Source organism: Crocodylus siamensis, chromosome 2, assembly GCF_052110815.1.
Source record: "Crocodylus siamensis isolate JL-2025a chromosome 2, ASM5211081v1, whole genome shotgun sequence".
Taxonomy (NCBI): Eukaryota; Metazoa; Chordata; order Crocodylia; family Crocodylidae; genus Crocodylus; species Crocodylus siamensis.
The window spans coordinates 67,672,979-67,687,056 of NC_143396.1; the positions used below are offsets into that span (position 1 = coordinate 67,672,979).

At 44.5% G+C, this 14,078-nt stretch overlaps 1 protein-coding gene across 5 annotated transcripts in view; it reads left to right on the forward strand.

Annotated features, from left to right (window-relative positions):
- Positions 1-12,706, forward strand: part of ACSL1 (acyl-CoA synthetase long chain family member 1) — a 56,059-nt gene extending 43,353 nt beyond the window's left edge. For all 5 annotated transcript variants that reach the window (XM_090036104.1, XM_090036101.1, XM_090036100.1 and 2 more), the window contains 7 exons: positions 1,209-1,281; positions 2,299-2,387; positions 6,184-6,300; positions 8,211-8,354; positions 8,838-8,939; positions 10,552-10,623; positions 11,092-12,706. In XM_090036104.1, coding sequence (XP_089892230.1) covers positions 1,209-1,281; positions 2,299-2,387; positions 6,184-6,300; positions 8,211-8,354; positions 8,838-8,939; positions 10,552-10,623; positions 11,092-11,232 — 738 coding nt within the window. In that variant the 3' untranslated portion in view covers positions 11,233-12,706. The remainder of the gene's footprint in view (positions 1-1,208; positions 1,282-2,298; positions 2,388-6,183; positions 6,301-8,210; positions 8,355-8,837; positions 8,940-10,551; positions 10,624-11,091) is intronic.
- Positions 12,707-14,078: the final 1,372 nt, after the last annotated feature.

The window sequence follows — 14,078 nt, forward strand, 5'->3', positions numbered from 1 at the left end:
TAATGAAGATAATGAATAGTACCAGTCCCAGACAGCCTTGGGGGACTCTGCTGCCCACGTTACTCCAGGTAGAAAATGACCCGTTCACCACCACTCTCTGGGTGCGTCCCCCAAGCCATTTGTTTGTTTGTTTGTTTCTACCCACTGGACTGTGTAATAATCTACACCACAACTGTTTAGTTTGTTTATAAGAACTGGGTGCAACACTGTGTCGAAGGCCTTCTTGAAATCTAAGTAAATTACATCTAACTCTATTCCTTCATCCAAGCATTTTGTGACCTGGTCATAAAATGAGACCAGGTTAGTCAGGCAGGATCTGCCTGCTATGAACCCATGCTGTTTCATTTTACATGTTGGTCCCCTACAAATGTGATCCTTAACAATTTTCTCAAAGGTCTTGCCAAGGATACAGGTGAGACTAACTGGCCTATAGTTACCCAGTTCCTCCTTCCTCCCCTTCTTGAAAATAGGGACCACGTTGGCCCTTTTCCAATCCTCTGGGACCTGTCCTGAGCACCATGAGTGCTCAAACAGTTGTGCCAGTGGCTCTGCTATGACACCAGCTAATTCCCTAAGTACCCTAGGATGACGATAATCAGGACCTGTTGACTTAAATACATTCAACCCCTCCAGGTGCTCCTTTACTATGTCAGCACAAACAGTTGGTGGGCTGGTATCTGTACTGGGCTTATGTAAGGTCCCAATGGGATGCATATTTTGTATTTGTGTCCAAGAATACAGATGCAAAGAAATCATTTGGAAGCTGTGCTTTGGCCATCTTATCTGTTACCAGTTGCCCTAGTTCATTCTGAAGGGGCCCAAGAGTAATTACCTTGCACCTTCTTTTTGCTTCCTATGTACTTAAAGTCAAGTGACTGTGTGTATGTGTTGGGTTTTTGTTTTGTCTTTATTTTTAAGTAGCTGCTCCCTGCCCAGCTAAGTATAATATACCTGCATTTTTCAAAGAGTTCTGTACAAATACATAATGTTGTACAATGACCAAGTTGAATAAATATGGAATAGTGGGAAGAGTGAATTAAAAATTTAATGGATGTCTGGTAAAAGGGCAGCATCTTCCACTCCTTCCCCCCATCCCCAGCTTAGTTGAAACTCTGACTCAAGTGGACTAAGACCAGCAGTTTGAACAAAAACCTTTAAAGCAGCAATAGAAATGCAATAAATAAGCTACTTCTGTTTCAATCTAATAGTTCTATGAAGGCTATGGACAGACAGAATGCACAGCTGGATGCTCCCTGACAGTACCTGGAGACTGGACAGCTGGTATGGCTTCTCTTGTCTTGAGTGAACTGATTTTTGTCAAACTTCAGACCTGTGAAAGCTACTAATATAGTTTAGCATACCTTAGAGCTGTCCTGGAGTACTCCATTTCTTTCCATTGCACCTGAATAAAAAGCTGAAAGGGTCCCAGTTGGACGCACTATTTGACTCTGAGAATGTAAAGGTCCAGTCTTAAAGCTAGACTAAAAACTGTAGGAAAGTTGAGTCTGTGCTGCTGCTGGGGCTAGGCAGATGGGAGCTGTGCTGGTGCTGCCATGTCTCTTCCCAGCTCTGGGCTCCCTGGTGGGGATTCGAGCACAGCTTTCAGGTGGAGAGCTGTGCTGCAGCTGGGCACCTGAAAACTGCACCGATTCCACTGCCATCGCTTCTCCTTGGCCCCTCAGTTCCTAGTCATAGTGCAGGCATAGCTTCCAGTTGCCCAGCTCCTAGCACCAGCAGAGACAACATTTTCCAGCTTCGTAAGCCAGATCCAGTAGCTCCATGGGTTAGATCCAGCCAGTGGGCCATATATTGCCAACCTCTGCTTTGGCTATTTCAGCACCAAAGCATTTGACCTTTTTTTTGTTAATAAGTTTTGCGATGTTGACATGTAGTAGATGAAAGGTGGGGTGGAAAGTTATGTGCTTAGCATGATACTACTAGGCTTATGAATAGATATTTCCAGAAGCTGCAATTTTACAAGTGAATATGCTGAAGACTCTGGTGTTTAAAATGTACTAGACAAGCTGCTACAGGCTAGAAATATCAGCGTAGTGATGGATCAAGTGCAGGGTTCCATTCATAACATCAAGCTTCCCAGGTATCCTAAAGATCTTTGTGGACTTGTACATGCTTCAGCATAAAAGGAACTGACTAGCTACTGTAGCTAAGTGTTGTAATGCAGGAAGTTTCCCAAAGAAGGGAATATCAGTCTCTGGTTACATCGACAGATCACAGTGCTGCTAAAAGGGCCTGGTAAATTTATCTGAACATAAGTGCTGTTATCTATTCAATTAATAGGTCATGTTGGGGCACCAATGCCTTGCAATATTTTAAAGCTTGTTGATGTAGAAGAAATGAATTACTTTGCTGCCAAAGGAGAAGGCGAGGTGAGTAATACCTAAAATGTCATTCCAGTACAAAACTATCTAAAAATATTTTAGCACTGGTATATTAAATAAGTAATAGCCCATCTTCTTACAAAAAAACCTCCCTAAAGCAAATAGCATTCTAGCAGGAATCACCAAGTTTGTCTCATGCTCAGCCTAGATTAATGATTCAAGGGTGTCCCAGGGTGCCATGCAGTGTTAGCATGTGTACAGACACACTTCACAAGAAACCCAGCAATTGTATGATGTGGGATGACAGCAGACTGCTGCTGCCAGCCGGTGATGGTAGTGGCTCTGGGCTACTTCCCCAGCCAGCAGCAGCAGCCTGCTGAAACCCTGCACACAGATCTGGGGGCCTGTGCCCTCTAGGAGGGCTGCAGGGCTGTGCCAGACTCCTCCCAGGGGGAATGGGCCCCTGGATCTGCATGCAGGATGACGGCAGGCTGCCACTGCTGGCAAGCAATATGCATTTGGTTTGAACAGTTTGAGGTGCAGATTCCCAGAAACCCCTGCACCCATCTCCTTGAAACTTGGCAGGCTACACGACCTCAGAAGAGGCTAGCATCCGTGCAAGTTTCAGCTGGATCAGGAATGAAATGACACAGTTATAGGCAGTTCTGTGATTTCCCACTATAACCTATGGCCGATGCCATAAGTTGCAGCAAAATGCAATTGGGGGGGTGGGTCTGTGTCCCTACTCTCATGGGCAAAAAGGGCCGGGTGGGGTGTAATTCATTGGTGGGTGCCTGCAAGACAAAAGAAAGTGCCTGGCAGGCTGAATGCAGCCTGCAGGCCATATTTTGCCTGACCCTGCACTAGAGCAAAGAGCTTGAAAACCTGCATGGTAATCCTGGAAAAAAAAAGTAGTAAGGCAGTGACACTTCATCCCAAACAAGGGGAAAAAGGTTTGTAGAAAAGCCTCCAGGCCCAAGTGAACTGCTGACTCCAGAATAATACTGAATATATTAAAAAAAAAAATGAAGTGGTGCATCTACAGATCAAAGAAAGCTCATCCAAACTGACTGGAGTCAAGAAGCATCAAGTCTCATTAAAATATATATGAAAAGAGAGATAGTAAGTGTATAAAAAGATTTAACCCTAAGTAAAGAATAAACTAATGAGGAGGTAGGACCACTCTATAGTAAGTATGGGGTACATATTAGGAGGTAGTCATTTGATTATATTTCCATGTGTCCCCTCATTTTTCCCAATAGCAGAAGTAATGTTCAGCAGGGAGTAGAGGTATGTTGGCTTATAGGAGCAGAAACTGAAGTTATTCCAAATCATGTGGGGAGGAAAAAAACCCAAAAACCCCTGAGAACTCAAATGTGTTCAAGTCAGGAAGACTGAACAGCCTACATCTCAGAATTCTGAAAGTGGTATGTGGATACGTAACTACTTGGATTGTGTTCAACAAGTTGTCTAGCTATACAGAAGTATCCGTTAGGTTTACCCAGGGGTCTGTCTTGGATACAGTACTGTTTAATAAGGCTGTATGACATTTCGGCAGCCATTTTGTTTTGGATTTGTTTCATTTTGGATTTGTTTTGACTGTCAAAATATCTGGACCATTCAAAATGTTTCAGAAAATTTAGAAAATGATTAAGATGTTTCCGAAATGTTTCGGAGCTGTTTCGAACCATTTTGAAGGCAGGCTTGCAGGGGGAGGCAGAGGGGGAGGAGTGGGGGAAGGGCTGCTCTGATATTGATACCTATAGCTGGCCAGTGGCAACAATCTGTCCTTGAGGTCCCTTCCAACCCCAGTGCTGGGGGAGGTAGAAAAATCAAACCAGGGTAAAAATGTTCAGGTCCCTGAATATTCCCCTGGTTCGATTCCCCAGCTCCCCGATCTTTCGCCCAACTCTGATCAGTTCTCCCAGCTCTTCCTGAGGGGCTTAACACCATAGTTGGAAAGCTCTTCCTAACCTCCAACCTAAACTCCCTGTGCTGTAGCTTGAGGCCATGGCTCCTAGTCCTGTTCCTTATGGCCACAGAGAAAATGCTATCTCCATCCTCTCTCTCTGATTGCCCTTCAGGTACCTGAAAGACCCTGTTACCAAAACCCCCTTAGTCTTTTCTCCTTCAGAGCAAATAAGCCAAGTTCTCTTGGCCCTTCTTCATAAGTCATGCTTCTTGTGACTCATAATACATTTCTGCCATTGGCTAGATGCTTTTCAGTCTGTTCGCAGCCTTTTTGTTTTTGATGCCATGCTTCTAGACACCAGTATTCTAGGTGAGGCCTCACCAGCGCTGAAAGGAGTAGGAGAATCACTTCTCTTGATTTCACAAGTGACTCTCCTTTTTAATACAATCCAGTATGCTGTTTGCTCTTGTTGCAAAACAAAAGCTAACTTAACTCATTCAGCTTAAATTGCCTACTATAGCCTCCCAGGCCTTTCTCTGCAGTGTTGCAGCCTAGCCAGTCATTCCCAAGTCTGTATTTGTGCATAAAATTAATTTAATTTATTTATTGGACCACTTCTCCAGTTCTATTCTCTAGGTCATTCTGGATCCTAATCCTACCCTCTGTAACTTCACCCAATTTGGTGCCATCCACAAATTTGCTAAGCATGTTCTCTCTCATCCTAATCATTAATGATATTGAACAGTAGGGCCGTATGAAACGCTTGCGTTTTGTTTCGGTTTGGGACTTGGCATTTTGGAGGGACAGTGATTCACTTCAGTGTTTCGAATCGCTGTCTCATCACTGCCACGGATGCTAGCCTCTTCTGAGGTCGTGTAGCCTGCCAAGTTGTGGGCGGAAGAGAGCAGGTAGAGAAGGAACGGGGGTAGGGAGCATGTGGCTGAGGCTGGCAGCAGCATGGTGCACATGCCCAGGGGGGCAGCAGCATTGTGGAGCTCAGGTGGGCAGGGGATGTGTGTGTTAGGGAGGCTGTGGAGACCCCCAACACACTCCCTTCCATGGTGCACAGACCCTGCTGCCAGCAGCAGCAGGCGGGAGGGTGCTTATGCCTGGTGCAGGCACTGGTGCCCGACGGCACACGGCTCCAGCCAGTGCTGTGCATGAGGGCAAGGAGCACATTCTGGCAAGGCTGCCTCTATTGTGGAGGTTCCCCATGCACGTGTGTAGCTCTTTGCACTCGTGTGCCACTGAGGGAAGCCCTGCATGGGAGCTAGCTGCCTTCTTCACTCTCTGCCACACAGGTCCTGAGACTCCATGGGGAAGCAAGGGCCACACCTCCCCTCCACTTCTGCCAGAGTCCCAGGACCTGTGCAGCAGAGGGTGGCGAAGGCAGCCAGCGCTCTCAAGATGGCAACCCTCTGCTCCCAAAGAGTATTTCTGGGGGGGTAAGGGGAGGGACTTCTGGCAGCAAAGATCAGTGACTCCCAGTCCCAAGATGGCTACCCATGCAGCCCTCAGCAGCTCACCAAAACTCATTAAGCTGCACTTCAGCTGAAATAATTGCCTGCCCCTGGTCTAGTAGAACTCACTAACATGTTTTCTTTTTAATTTAATTAAAAATAGTCCTTTAGAAATTGAAACTTACCAATCTACTTTTCTGATTATCGTATTTCTTTAACTGAATACATTGAAAAAAGTCACCTTCGGGAATAACTGGGTCTAATCATCATTGGTTGCCATTACTCTCCATACTATATTTGAAGTATGCCATCCTGTAGTGACAGTTGTTGTTGTTAATTTTTTGGCCATATTTGTAGCTAAACCTTAATTTGACTCCATTTTAGTAAGTGAGGGAGAACTTGACATCCCTACAAATTACATCATGATGCCAGACTTCTTGCCTATCAGCTTTGATTTTAACTCCCATTTCAGGTGTGTGTGAAAGGGCCAAATGTATTTCTAGGCTACCTGAAGGATCCGGAGAAAACAGCAGAAGCTTTGGACAAAGATGGCTGGCTCCACACAGGAGATATTGGGAAATGGTTACCAGTAAGTAAATTTGCATAGCTGAAAAACACACACTTTGAAACAACTGAGTTGCCAAGGGCCTGACGTATGTACCTGTGGTGGGGTGGGGGCGGAACTTTGGAGCTTAAATGTTTGTAAAAGTAAAAGAGGTTCTGGAAAGCACTATAAACAAAGCATGAAATTAGCACTTCTAGTATTTAGCTGCTTGGAAGAGGGTGTGTGTGTGTGTGTGTGTGTGTTCGTTCTCTGCCCCCCCTCCCCGTCCCAAGATAAATAGCAGCACTTCACACTATCCACTATATGGCGTTACTTAAGGGAGCTGTATTAAATAGCAAACTATCTTGAATTCATTCATTTATGGGTGGGGAAGAAGAATCTTTTAATTCTGGAAATGAAGACTACCTTAGACCTTATAGATAATTCCCTTCAGCATTTATCTGTTTAGGGGTGCACCAATAGAGATTTTTTTGGGGGGGGCCAATACAGATGGCCAATACTTAAGGAGGCATATCAGCCAATACCAATCTGATTTCTGATGCAGCTGCCTCCAGCAGGTAAGTCTAGTGTGGTAGAAGCGGCATTGGGGAAGGGGGAGATCAACGCCCCTGCAGTGAGGTAGGGGGCATAGGCAGACACTGTCCAGGCGGGGTGGGAGGCCCAGAGCTGCGGCTTGTAGGGAGGGCGTTGGCTCCCACTGCTGCTTGCATCCTGGGAGGGCATGTGCACCCCTGATCTGCATGGGGAGGGACAGGCTGCAGCTGGGGCTGTGTGGGGCTCTTCTCAGCAGGGGCTGGGCTTTGGTGGGCACTGGTGGTGCTGGGAGGATGCTGCATCTACCCCAAATCTTGCCACCGCTCTGCTCCTGGTACCACTACCAACTGCCTGGCGCAGCCCCGCCTCCTCCCTACCTCCATCCACATGCTGGGGCTGTGTCATGCGGCTGGCGGTGGTGATGGGAGCAGAGCAGTAGCAAAATTTGGGGTGGATGCAGCGTCCTCCCAGTGCTGCTGGTGCCCACTCACAGCCCAGCCACTGCTGAGAAACCCTGTACAGCCCCTGGCTGCAGCCCACCTCGCCCCATACAGATCTTGGGGCACATACCTCCCCATGCCCTCCCAGGGTACAAGCAGTGGCTGAAGCAGTCTTCCTCTTTTCTCTGTCTGTGTCCCTCTCCCCCTGTGAGCCAGGGCCCCCTCCCCTGCCTGGGCAGCACCTGTCCCCTCCTCTCCCCTCCCCCTCCCACCACACTGGACTTACCCGCTGGAGGCAGCTCTCCACACTGCCTGAGTGTTGTACTGTGCCTGAGTGCTGCACAGGCATTTACTGGCCACATCGGGTTAATGTTTGATACAGCCAGTTTTCTTTATGTCGGTGCACCTCTAATCTGTTTGTTACTACAGAATTAAGGAACAGTTTGTCTTTTTTTTATATGAGAAGGCTTTTGTAACTTGTCAAAATTCAAATCTGAGCTTTTATTTTCAGAGAAACCAGAAAAGATCTGGTTAAGCGAACCAGTATAGGAGGTGGATACAAGCAGATTCATCAGTTCCAGTTGACTTCTGTTTACATTCTTCTCCTTGCTACCTCATAACTCTTCAATGATCAAAACATTCTAGATGTTGGCATCTAGTCAACTATGTAAAATTTGAATTTATTCTTTTTTATTTTTTTTTATTTATTTATTTATTTTAAACACTTACTGCTTTTAAGCAGTTTGTCAAGTAATCTTTTATTTATATCTGTCCTCAAACCAGCTGTGTATTTGGGCAAAACTGACTTACAGATTTCTTCTTGGTATTGGTTTTTGAAGTGTTTTTACATTACCATATGAAATACTAGGAATGTATAATCTAACTGCAGAGTGGCTTAGCTGTACCTGTCAACATTATCCAACTTTTGTGCATAGAAATAATTTTTTTCTTATTCCATAGAATGGAACCTTGAAGATCATTGACCGGAAAAAGCACATATTCAAACTTGCCCAGGGAGAGTACATAGCACCAGAGAAAATAGAAAATGTGTATTTGAGAAGTGAACCTGTTGCTCAGGTGTTTGTCCATGGGGAGAGCTTACAGGTAGGCATCCCTTGGCTAATTTGAGACAAGTGCCAGCTGTGGTTGGCTTCAGTCTCTTTTAAACTAATGTTGTAGTTTGAAATTTCTTATAACTGGCTCTGAATTTTTAGTCTGACATCCTAGCTACACAATTTGTGAATCTGGGTCAGGTTAGACAATGGGCTTTTTCCTTCAGCTTGAGGTGCTAGGCCAACATTGAATCGTAAATCTTGTTTAAGGACGGGATGAATCTAGAAGTTCAGAAGTGGGTTCTACTTGAATTTTAAAATGTTGTAAAACACCTAGGCCTTAACAGACGTCTTAAATGTTTTTCGTTGTGGCACAACTGAATTGCTTTACTTTGGAAGCCAGACACACAACCCCCAACTAATATAAAATATGACTTTAATCCAAATTATCAGTATCTAGCTACACCAAAAGTAATGGACTGTTAAGAGCTTAGAATTTTAAAGCTTAATAAAACACTGTTTCTCTCTCTTCAAGGCTTTCTTAATAGCTATTGTGGTACCAGACCCAGAAATCCTACCTAGCTGGGCCAAGAAGAAGGGATATGAAAGCTCATATGAAGAACTGTGCAAAAACAAGGTAGGTGTTCTTGACTAACATAAATGTCATACTGGTCCATCCAGCCCAGTATCCCATCTCCAACACTGACAGTATTTGTGCTTTAGAGTAGCAGGGGCCAAAGTTCTGGGGAAACGTGCCATTCCATCCCCTTTCCCATCTGCTCTGCTGTTCCTTGTCCTATCTGATGCTGGTGCCACTCCCCTCATCAATCTGCTGTGCCATACAGAAGCTGCCTGTGGCATGCATGTTGCAGGCTGGCCACCTCTCTTTTTTGGAGGATAAGCATATGAACAGGGTATATCTAGGGAGATCTATCCCTGGCATCCACCACCATTGGTTTAGGGATGTCGGAGGATACCCCCTTGACCGACCTAATTTTTAATTACTATTAATACAGTAGGAGTGAACTTTTTTTTTTGTCAGGCAGGCCACAAACTAGCCCTGTGCTCTCCCCAAGTGTCACTGATTCCCTTTTTTGCCTGCCTGATCTCCTGCTGTTTCTGCTCTGCTCCTGTGTGTGGTCCCATGCATTTCCTCCTCTGCTTTTCCCTGCCCTCCCTGATCTCCTGCTCTCTGCTTTCTTCTTCCTACCCGATCTGCTGCAGTCCTTCCTTTATCTGCTGTATGCCAGATTTGCACCTTGTACACCCTGTAGCTCAAATTAGCTTTTGTGAGCCTGAGGTTACTTCATCGGATGTTGTTTTTATAAAGTTGTTTGCTGTATAAGAACAGCCACCCTGAGATCGGGAATCAGATGTCCCAGGAGATTAAAGTTTTTTCTGCCACAAGCTTGTGAGTCTTTTTGGAACTGCTCTCAGATGAGTGTTTGTTCATTCTTACATGTAGGGATTGCCCAGTCTGTCCAGTGTATGCAACAGAGGGGTACTGTAAGCAGGTTGTGGCATATGTGACACTGGACTAGGTGCAAGTAAATGAACTTTGGGTGTTTTTATCTGTTGTATTTGGTCCATTGATGATATGGTCTGAATCAGTGAGGGAGAAAAGGCTGGGAGCTGTGCAGTAGCTGAGACTGATCTGGTAGGGAGTGGCAAGGAAGTGGTAGGAGTGAGGCTGCAGCTTTCAGCTGTCCTTGCTGATTTTTTCACTGTTTTTCATTCTCCATTTCCTTCTCCCACCAGCTGGGGGGAAGCACATGCCTGATGCAGGCAAAGTCCTGTTTCTTAAGCCACCTGGCTCATGACTTGGTTGTCAGCTACTTCTGTAAAACCTTTTAACAGCAGATCTAGTGATATGCTGGGGATGGAAGTTGGTGGCATGAAAGAGCTGTAGTGGTCAGGGGTTTCCAATACAACATGATGGCAATGTGACTATTCCAACCCTTCACCATGGTGTCCAGGAAATTTTTAATTTGCTAGGTGGAGTATTCCAAAGTTAGTCTGGAGGGGTGGAAGTTGTTTAAAGTCCTGGTGAAACTTCTCTAGATTCCCTTGTGTTCATACAATGAAGATGTCATCAACATACATTGGGGATGAAGTGTAAACTAACTTCAAGGTCTGCCATAAATATTGGCATATAAATAGCTCTGCTGTAAAATTCATTCCTCAGTTGCTTCAGTTTTTGCACTCATGCAGTAGAGTTTCTTTTCTTTTCTATTTTCCTGTACCTATAGGACCTCAGGAAACACATTTTGGAAGACATGTTGAAAGTTGGGAAAGAATCTGGTTTGAAGTCATTTGAGCAGGTGAGAAACTGAAGCTTAACTTAAATGGAATTTAGCTTATTACCCAGTTCTCTGAACTGATATGTAACTGGACTCTGAAGAAACCACTTCTTCTACTTAATGTTATCATGCTCATAAAAGTATGAGATGTGAAGCTGTTTTGCTCAGCATGCCATAGCCAGCCTAGGGTCTGTGGAGACCTGGCCCAACTTGTTAGCAGCAGCAGGTGCACATGCCTCGGGCTGGACAGCGGGGAAGGGGCTGGGGCTGCGCTGCCACAATAAGGATTGGGCCCCTCATGGCTCCTATGCCACTTGCCCTTGGTGCACAAACATCTTACAAGTTGAGATTTTTGGGGGGGGTTTTAGCACTGCCCAAAAACATTGCCCCCCCCCACTTTGAGCTTTGCTTTCTAGGGAATGCAGCCAAAATTCATGTAAACTATTAGCTAATAAATATTATGTTTGTTTGGGGGTTTTTTGTTTCTAGGTCAAAACAATTGCCCTGCACCCTGAAATGTTTTCCATTGAAAATGGCTTATTGACACCAACATTGAAGGCAAAGAGACCAGAACTACGAAAATACTTCAAGACGCAGATAGACGAACTCTATGCTAACGTTAGAATGTAACTAAGAATGGCTTGAGGAGAATGGCACATGTCTAGCTTCTACTGTTGGCCTTCGTATCTGTAATTCGACCACAGCAAACATAGGGAAGGAAACTGTGCAATCATTAACTAACTAGTACATAAATGGGTACCTGCCATAGGAGCATTGAAGAAAATGGAACACTGCCTTACTGTCCAGTTGTGTTGCATACCATTTTATGGTGACCTACAATTTCCAAAAAAAAAAAAAAAAGCCTTAAACTATAAACGTAACTCTAAGTTATTTTAAGACTTCCTCAGCCAAAAAATGGGGCTGTTCTTAACCATGGAGTTAGGGTTTTCTTATTGCCAGCATGTTCAGTGTCTGCAGTGTGCTTTGCAACAGTCAAGTCCAAAGGATTTAGCAGATCTGGAGAGGCCTCTTGGTATCTTTACATCGGGGAAACATTAGCTGATCCATCAAAGTTTGTAGCTGAAGCACTTCTTGTATTAGCCCTATCTTTAATTTGAGCAGACAGAAGTTACACAAGCGTCCCCAGCAAAGAACTTTTGAAGTTACCTGTGTAAGCTAGAAGCTGAATACCAATTAAAGGAGAATGATGCAACATTAGGTCTCAGATTTTTAGTCTGCATCCAGTTCTTGAACACTAAAGAACATGTGTGCAGCTACCAATCAACATAAGCTCCTGACAAAGGTCAGCTCCATAGCTGCGTAAACAGATCCTAACTCTGGAATGAAACTGGAGTTTTAAAGATGGAAAACATTCAGGAGGCTGGGTTATGCTAACAGCCAGGTAAATGTACACTGTATTGTCTCCCTGCAATGAACATCTGTTTAATTAAATTTGCTTCAATTTTTTTTTTTGTAATGTGCCAGATCTTGTACCTACAGAATAGCTTCTACCACAGTCTCTCAGCTCTCTATGCTTAATGCGCAAGCAATAGAGTACCTTCATGGAGATGGATGGGAGCAGAAAGCAAGAAACTTGTTTCTAGCCTGATGATTGTAGCAATTTTGAGTTATCAAACAAGCCCCCAGCAGAGCTATACACTAGCATAGGATAGATATTTGTTCAAGGGGTAGGCAGGGGGAAGCTGAATTCCCAAATATACAAAATATCCAGTCCCTCCTTCATTTTGGAAAACCTGGCAGAAATATGCCTTATTGCAGCATAAATCTTTACTACATCTTAACGGTTGGTTTTCCATTGGTATTCACTGCTGTTTCTTGGACACATGGATATATGTAAAATACAAGCACAACAGGGTTTGCACTAAGATTTCTGTGTGATTGTAATGCACTATTCAGTAGCATAATTTCATGTGTGTGCATTTAGGGTACACAAATCCATGTCAACTCTTAGAGTAGTAATTTGTTACATTTGGAGTTCAAATGTTTGCTTAGTCTTGGCTATTTCTATGTTTTATAAACCAAAACAAATTTTCAAAACCAATGAAGGAAGTGAAAACGAAAATAAAAAAAATTCTGCATTTTTTTTTTTTGTGTGCGAGTGAAACACTTATTTATGAGTACAGTTTTTACTAGGTGATACAGTAACAGCATTGAATGAAGATTAATTCATTCAACAAAGCCAATTTCCCTGGTAAAGCAATGAGAACTCACTTCTCCAATATTTCTATCCATGTAGGCTAATTAGTAAGAAGTTAACTAGTGAAATTTTTGCATGTTATATGGAAAATTGGATGACTTCCTATTTTAGCCTGCTTCCTACAGATTTTAGGCTAGTTTTCTTACTATTGTATACTATTAAAGGGAATGCTCAGTTCAGTTCATTGCATAAATAACTGTTCAAGAATGCTTTTGCTTTGAGTAGAAGTATACAACTTGTTCCTCTAGCTTTATCGTCAAAAGTGCATTGGTGGTACGCGTGGCTGTTGTGGTTTTTTTTTTTTTTGGTAAATCCCTTGACTCTGGGATTCTTGCTCTTTCACCTCACTTGGTAGTTTAGAGCAGCGTTTCTTAAGCTGTAGGTCACAGGAACACATGACAGTGTTGAAAACAAACTTTAAAAATGGATTTTCCTTTTTAAAGGAGAAAAATGTGGAAAACTGGCTTTTCCCTTGCAGGCTGGCAGAGTTCCAGCCTGCAAGGGGCTGCTTGGGGCCCCTACTTCCCTCCTGCCCCACATCCACAAGGGAGCTGGGCCTCAAGAGTGAGGGGCACTGGGTTGGAACTGGCCATGTTTAGAAATGGGTCCTGGTACAAAGGTTAATTACCACTGATCTAGAGCAGAGGTTCCTAGTCTGTGGTACCCAGGCAACCTGCCAGTGGTACACATATGACAGATTTGTTGGTGGTACACAATCTGTCAGAGGTCAGGAACCACAGATCTAGAGCATCTTGTACTGTGCTTGCTAACATCTCTACTTGTAGCTTCCGTTGCCTCTTTGAAAAGGGGGGGAAGTCCTTTGTCTTGACTTGAAGCTGCCTCTTGACTACAGTCTGGGTCCCACAGGGGCAGAGCAAAGTTTCTACTTCTCATGTGAGAAGATGGGGCAGCACGGCTGGTGTACCCAAGTAAAGCCCAGTCACTCCTTTCTGTCAATTTACCGGCTGGACAGGGCTGTGCTAGAGCAGCTTCGTCCTCTTCAGGAGAGGCAAGGGAGGCTTTTGGAAAAGTCGCATCACTCCTGTCCAGTAGATGGCCGCTAGGACAGTTAATACAGTTGTTTGGTCCTTGTATCCTTGCCCTTTCTGGGTAAAAGAGGTGGCATAGGGGAACTCTCCGTTGGGCGGCGGGGAAGAAGACGGTTCTAGTGAAGCTCAGCTGTTCCGAGGGGCTGCAGCTTGACCGCGCACTGTGCCGAGCTGCCCGCGAGGGGAGGACGCAGGGGTGAGATCCGTGG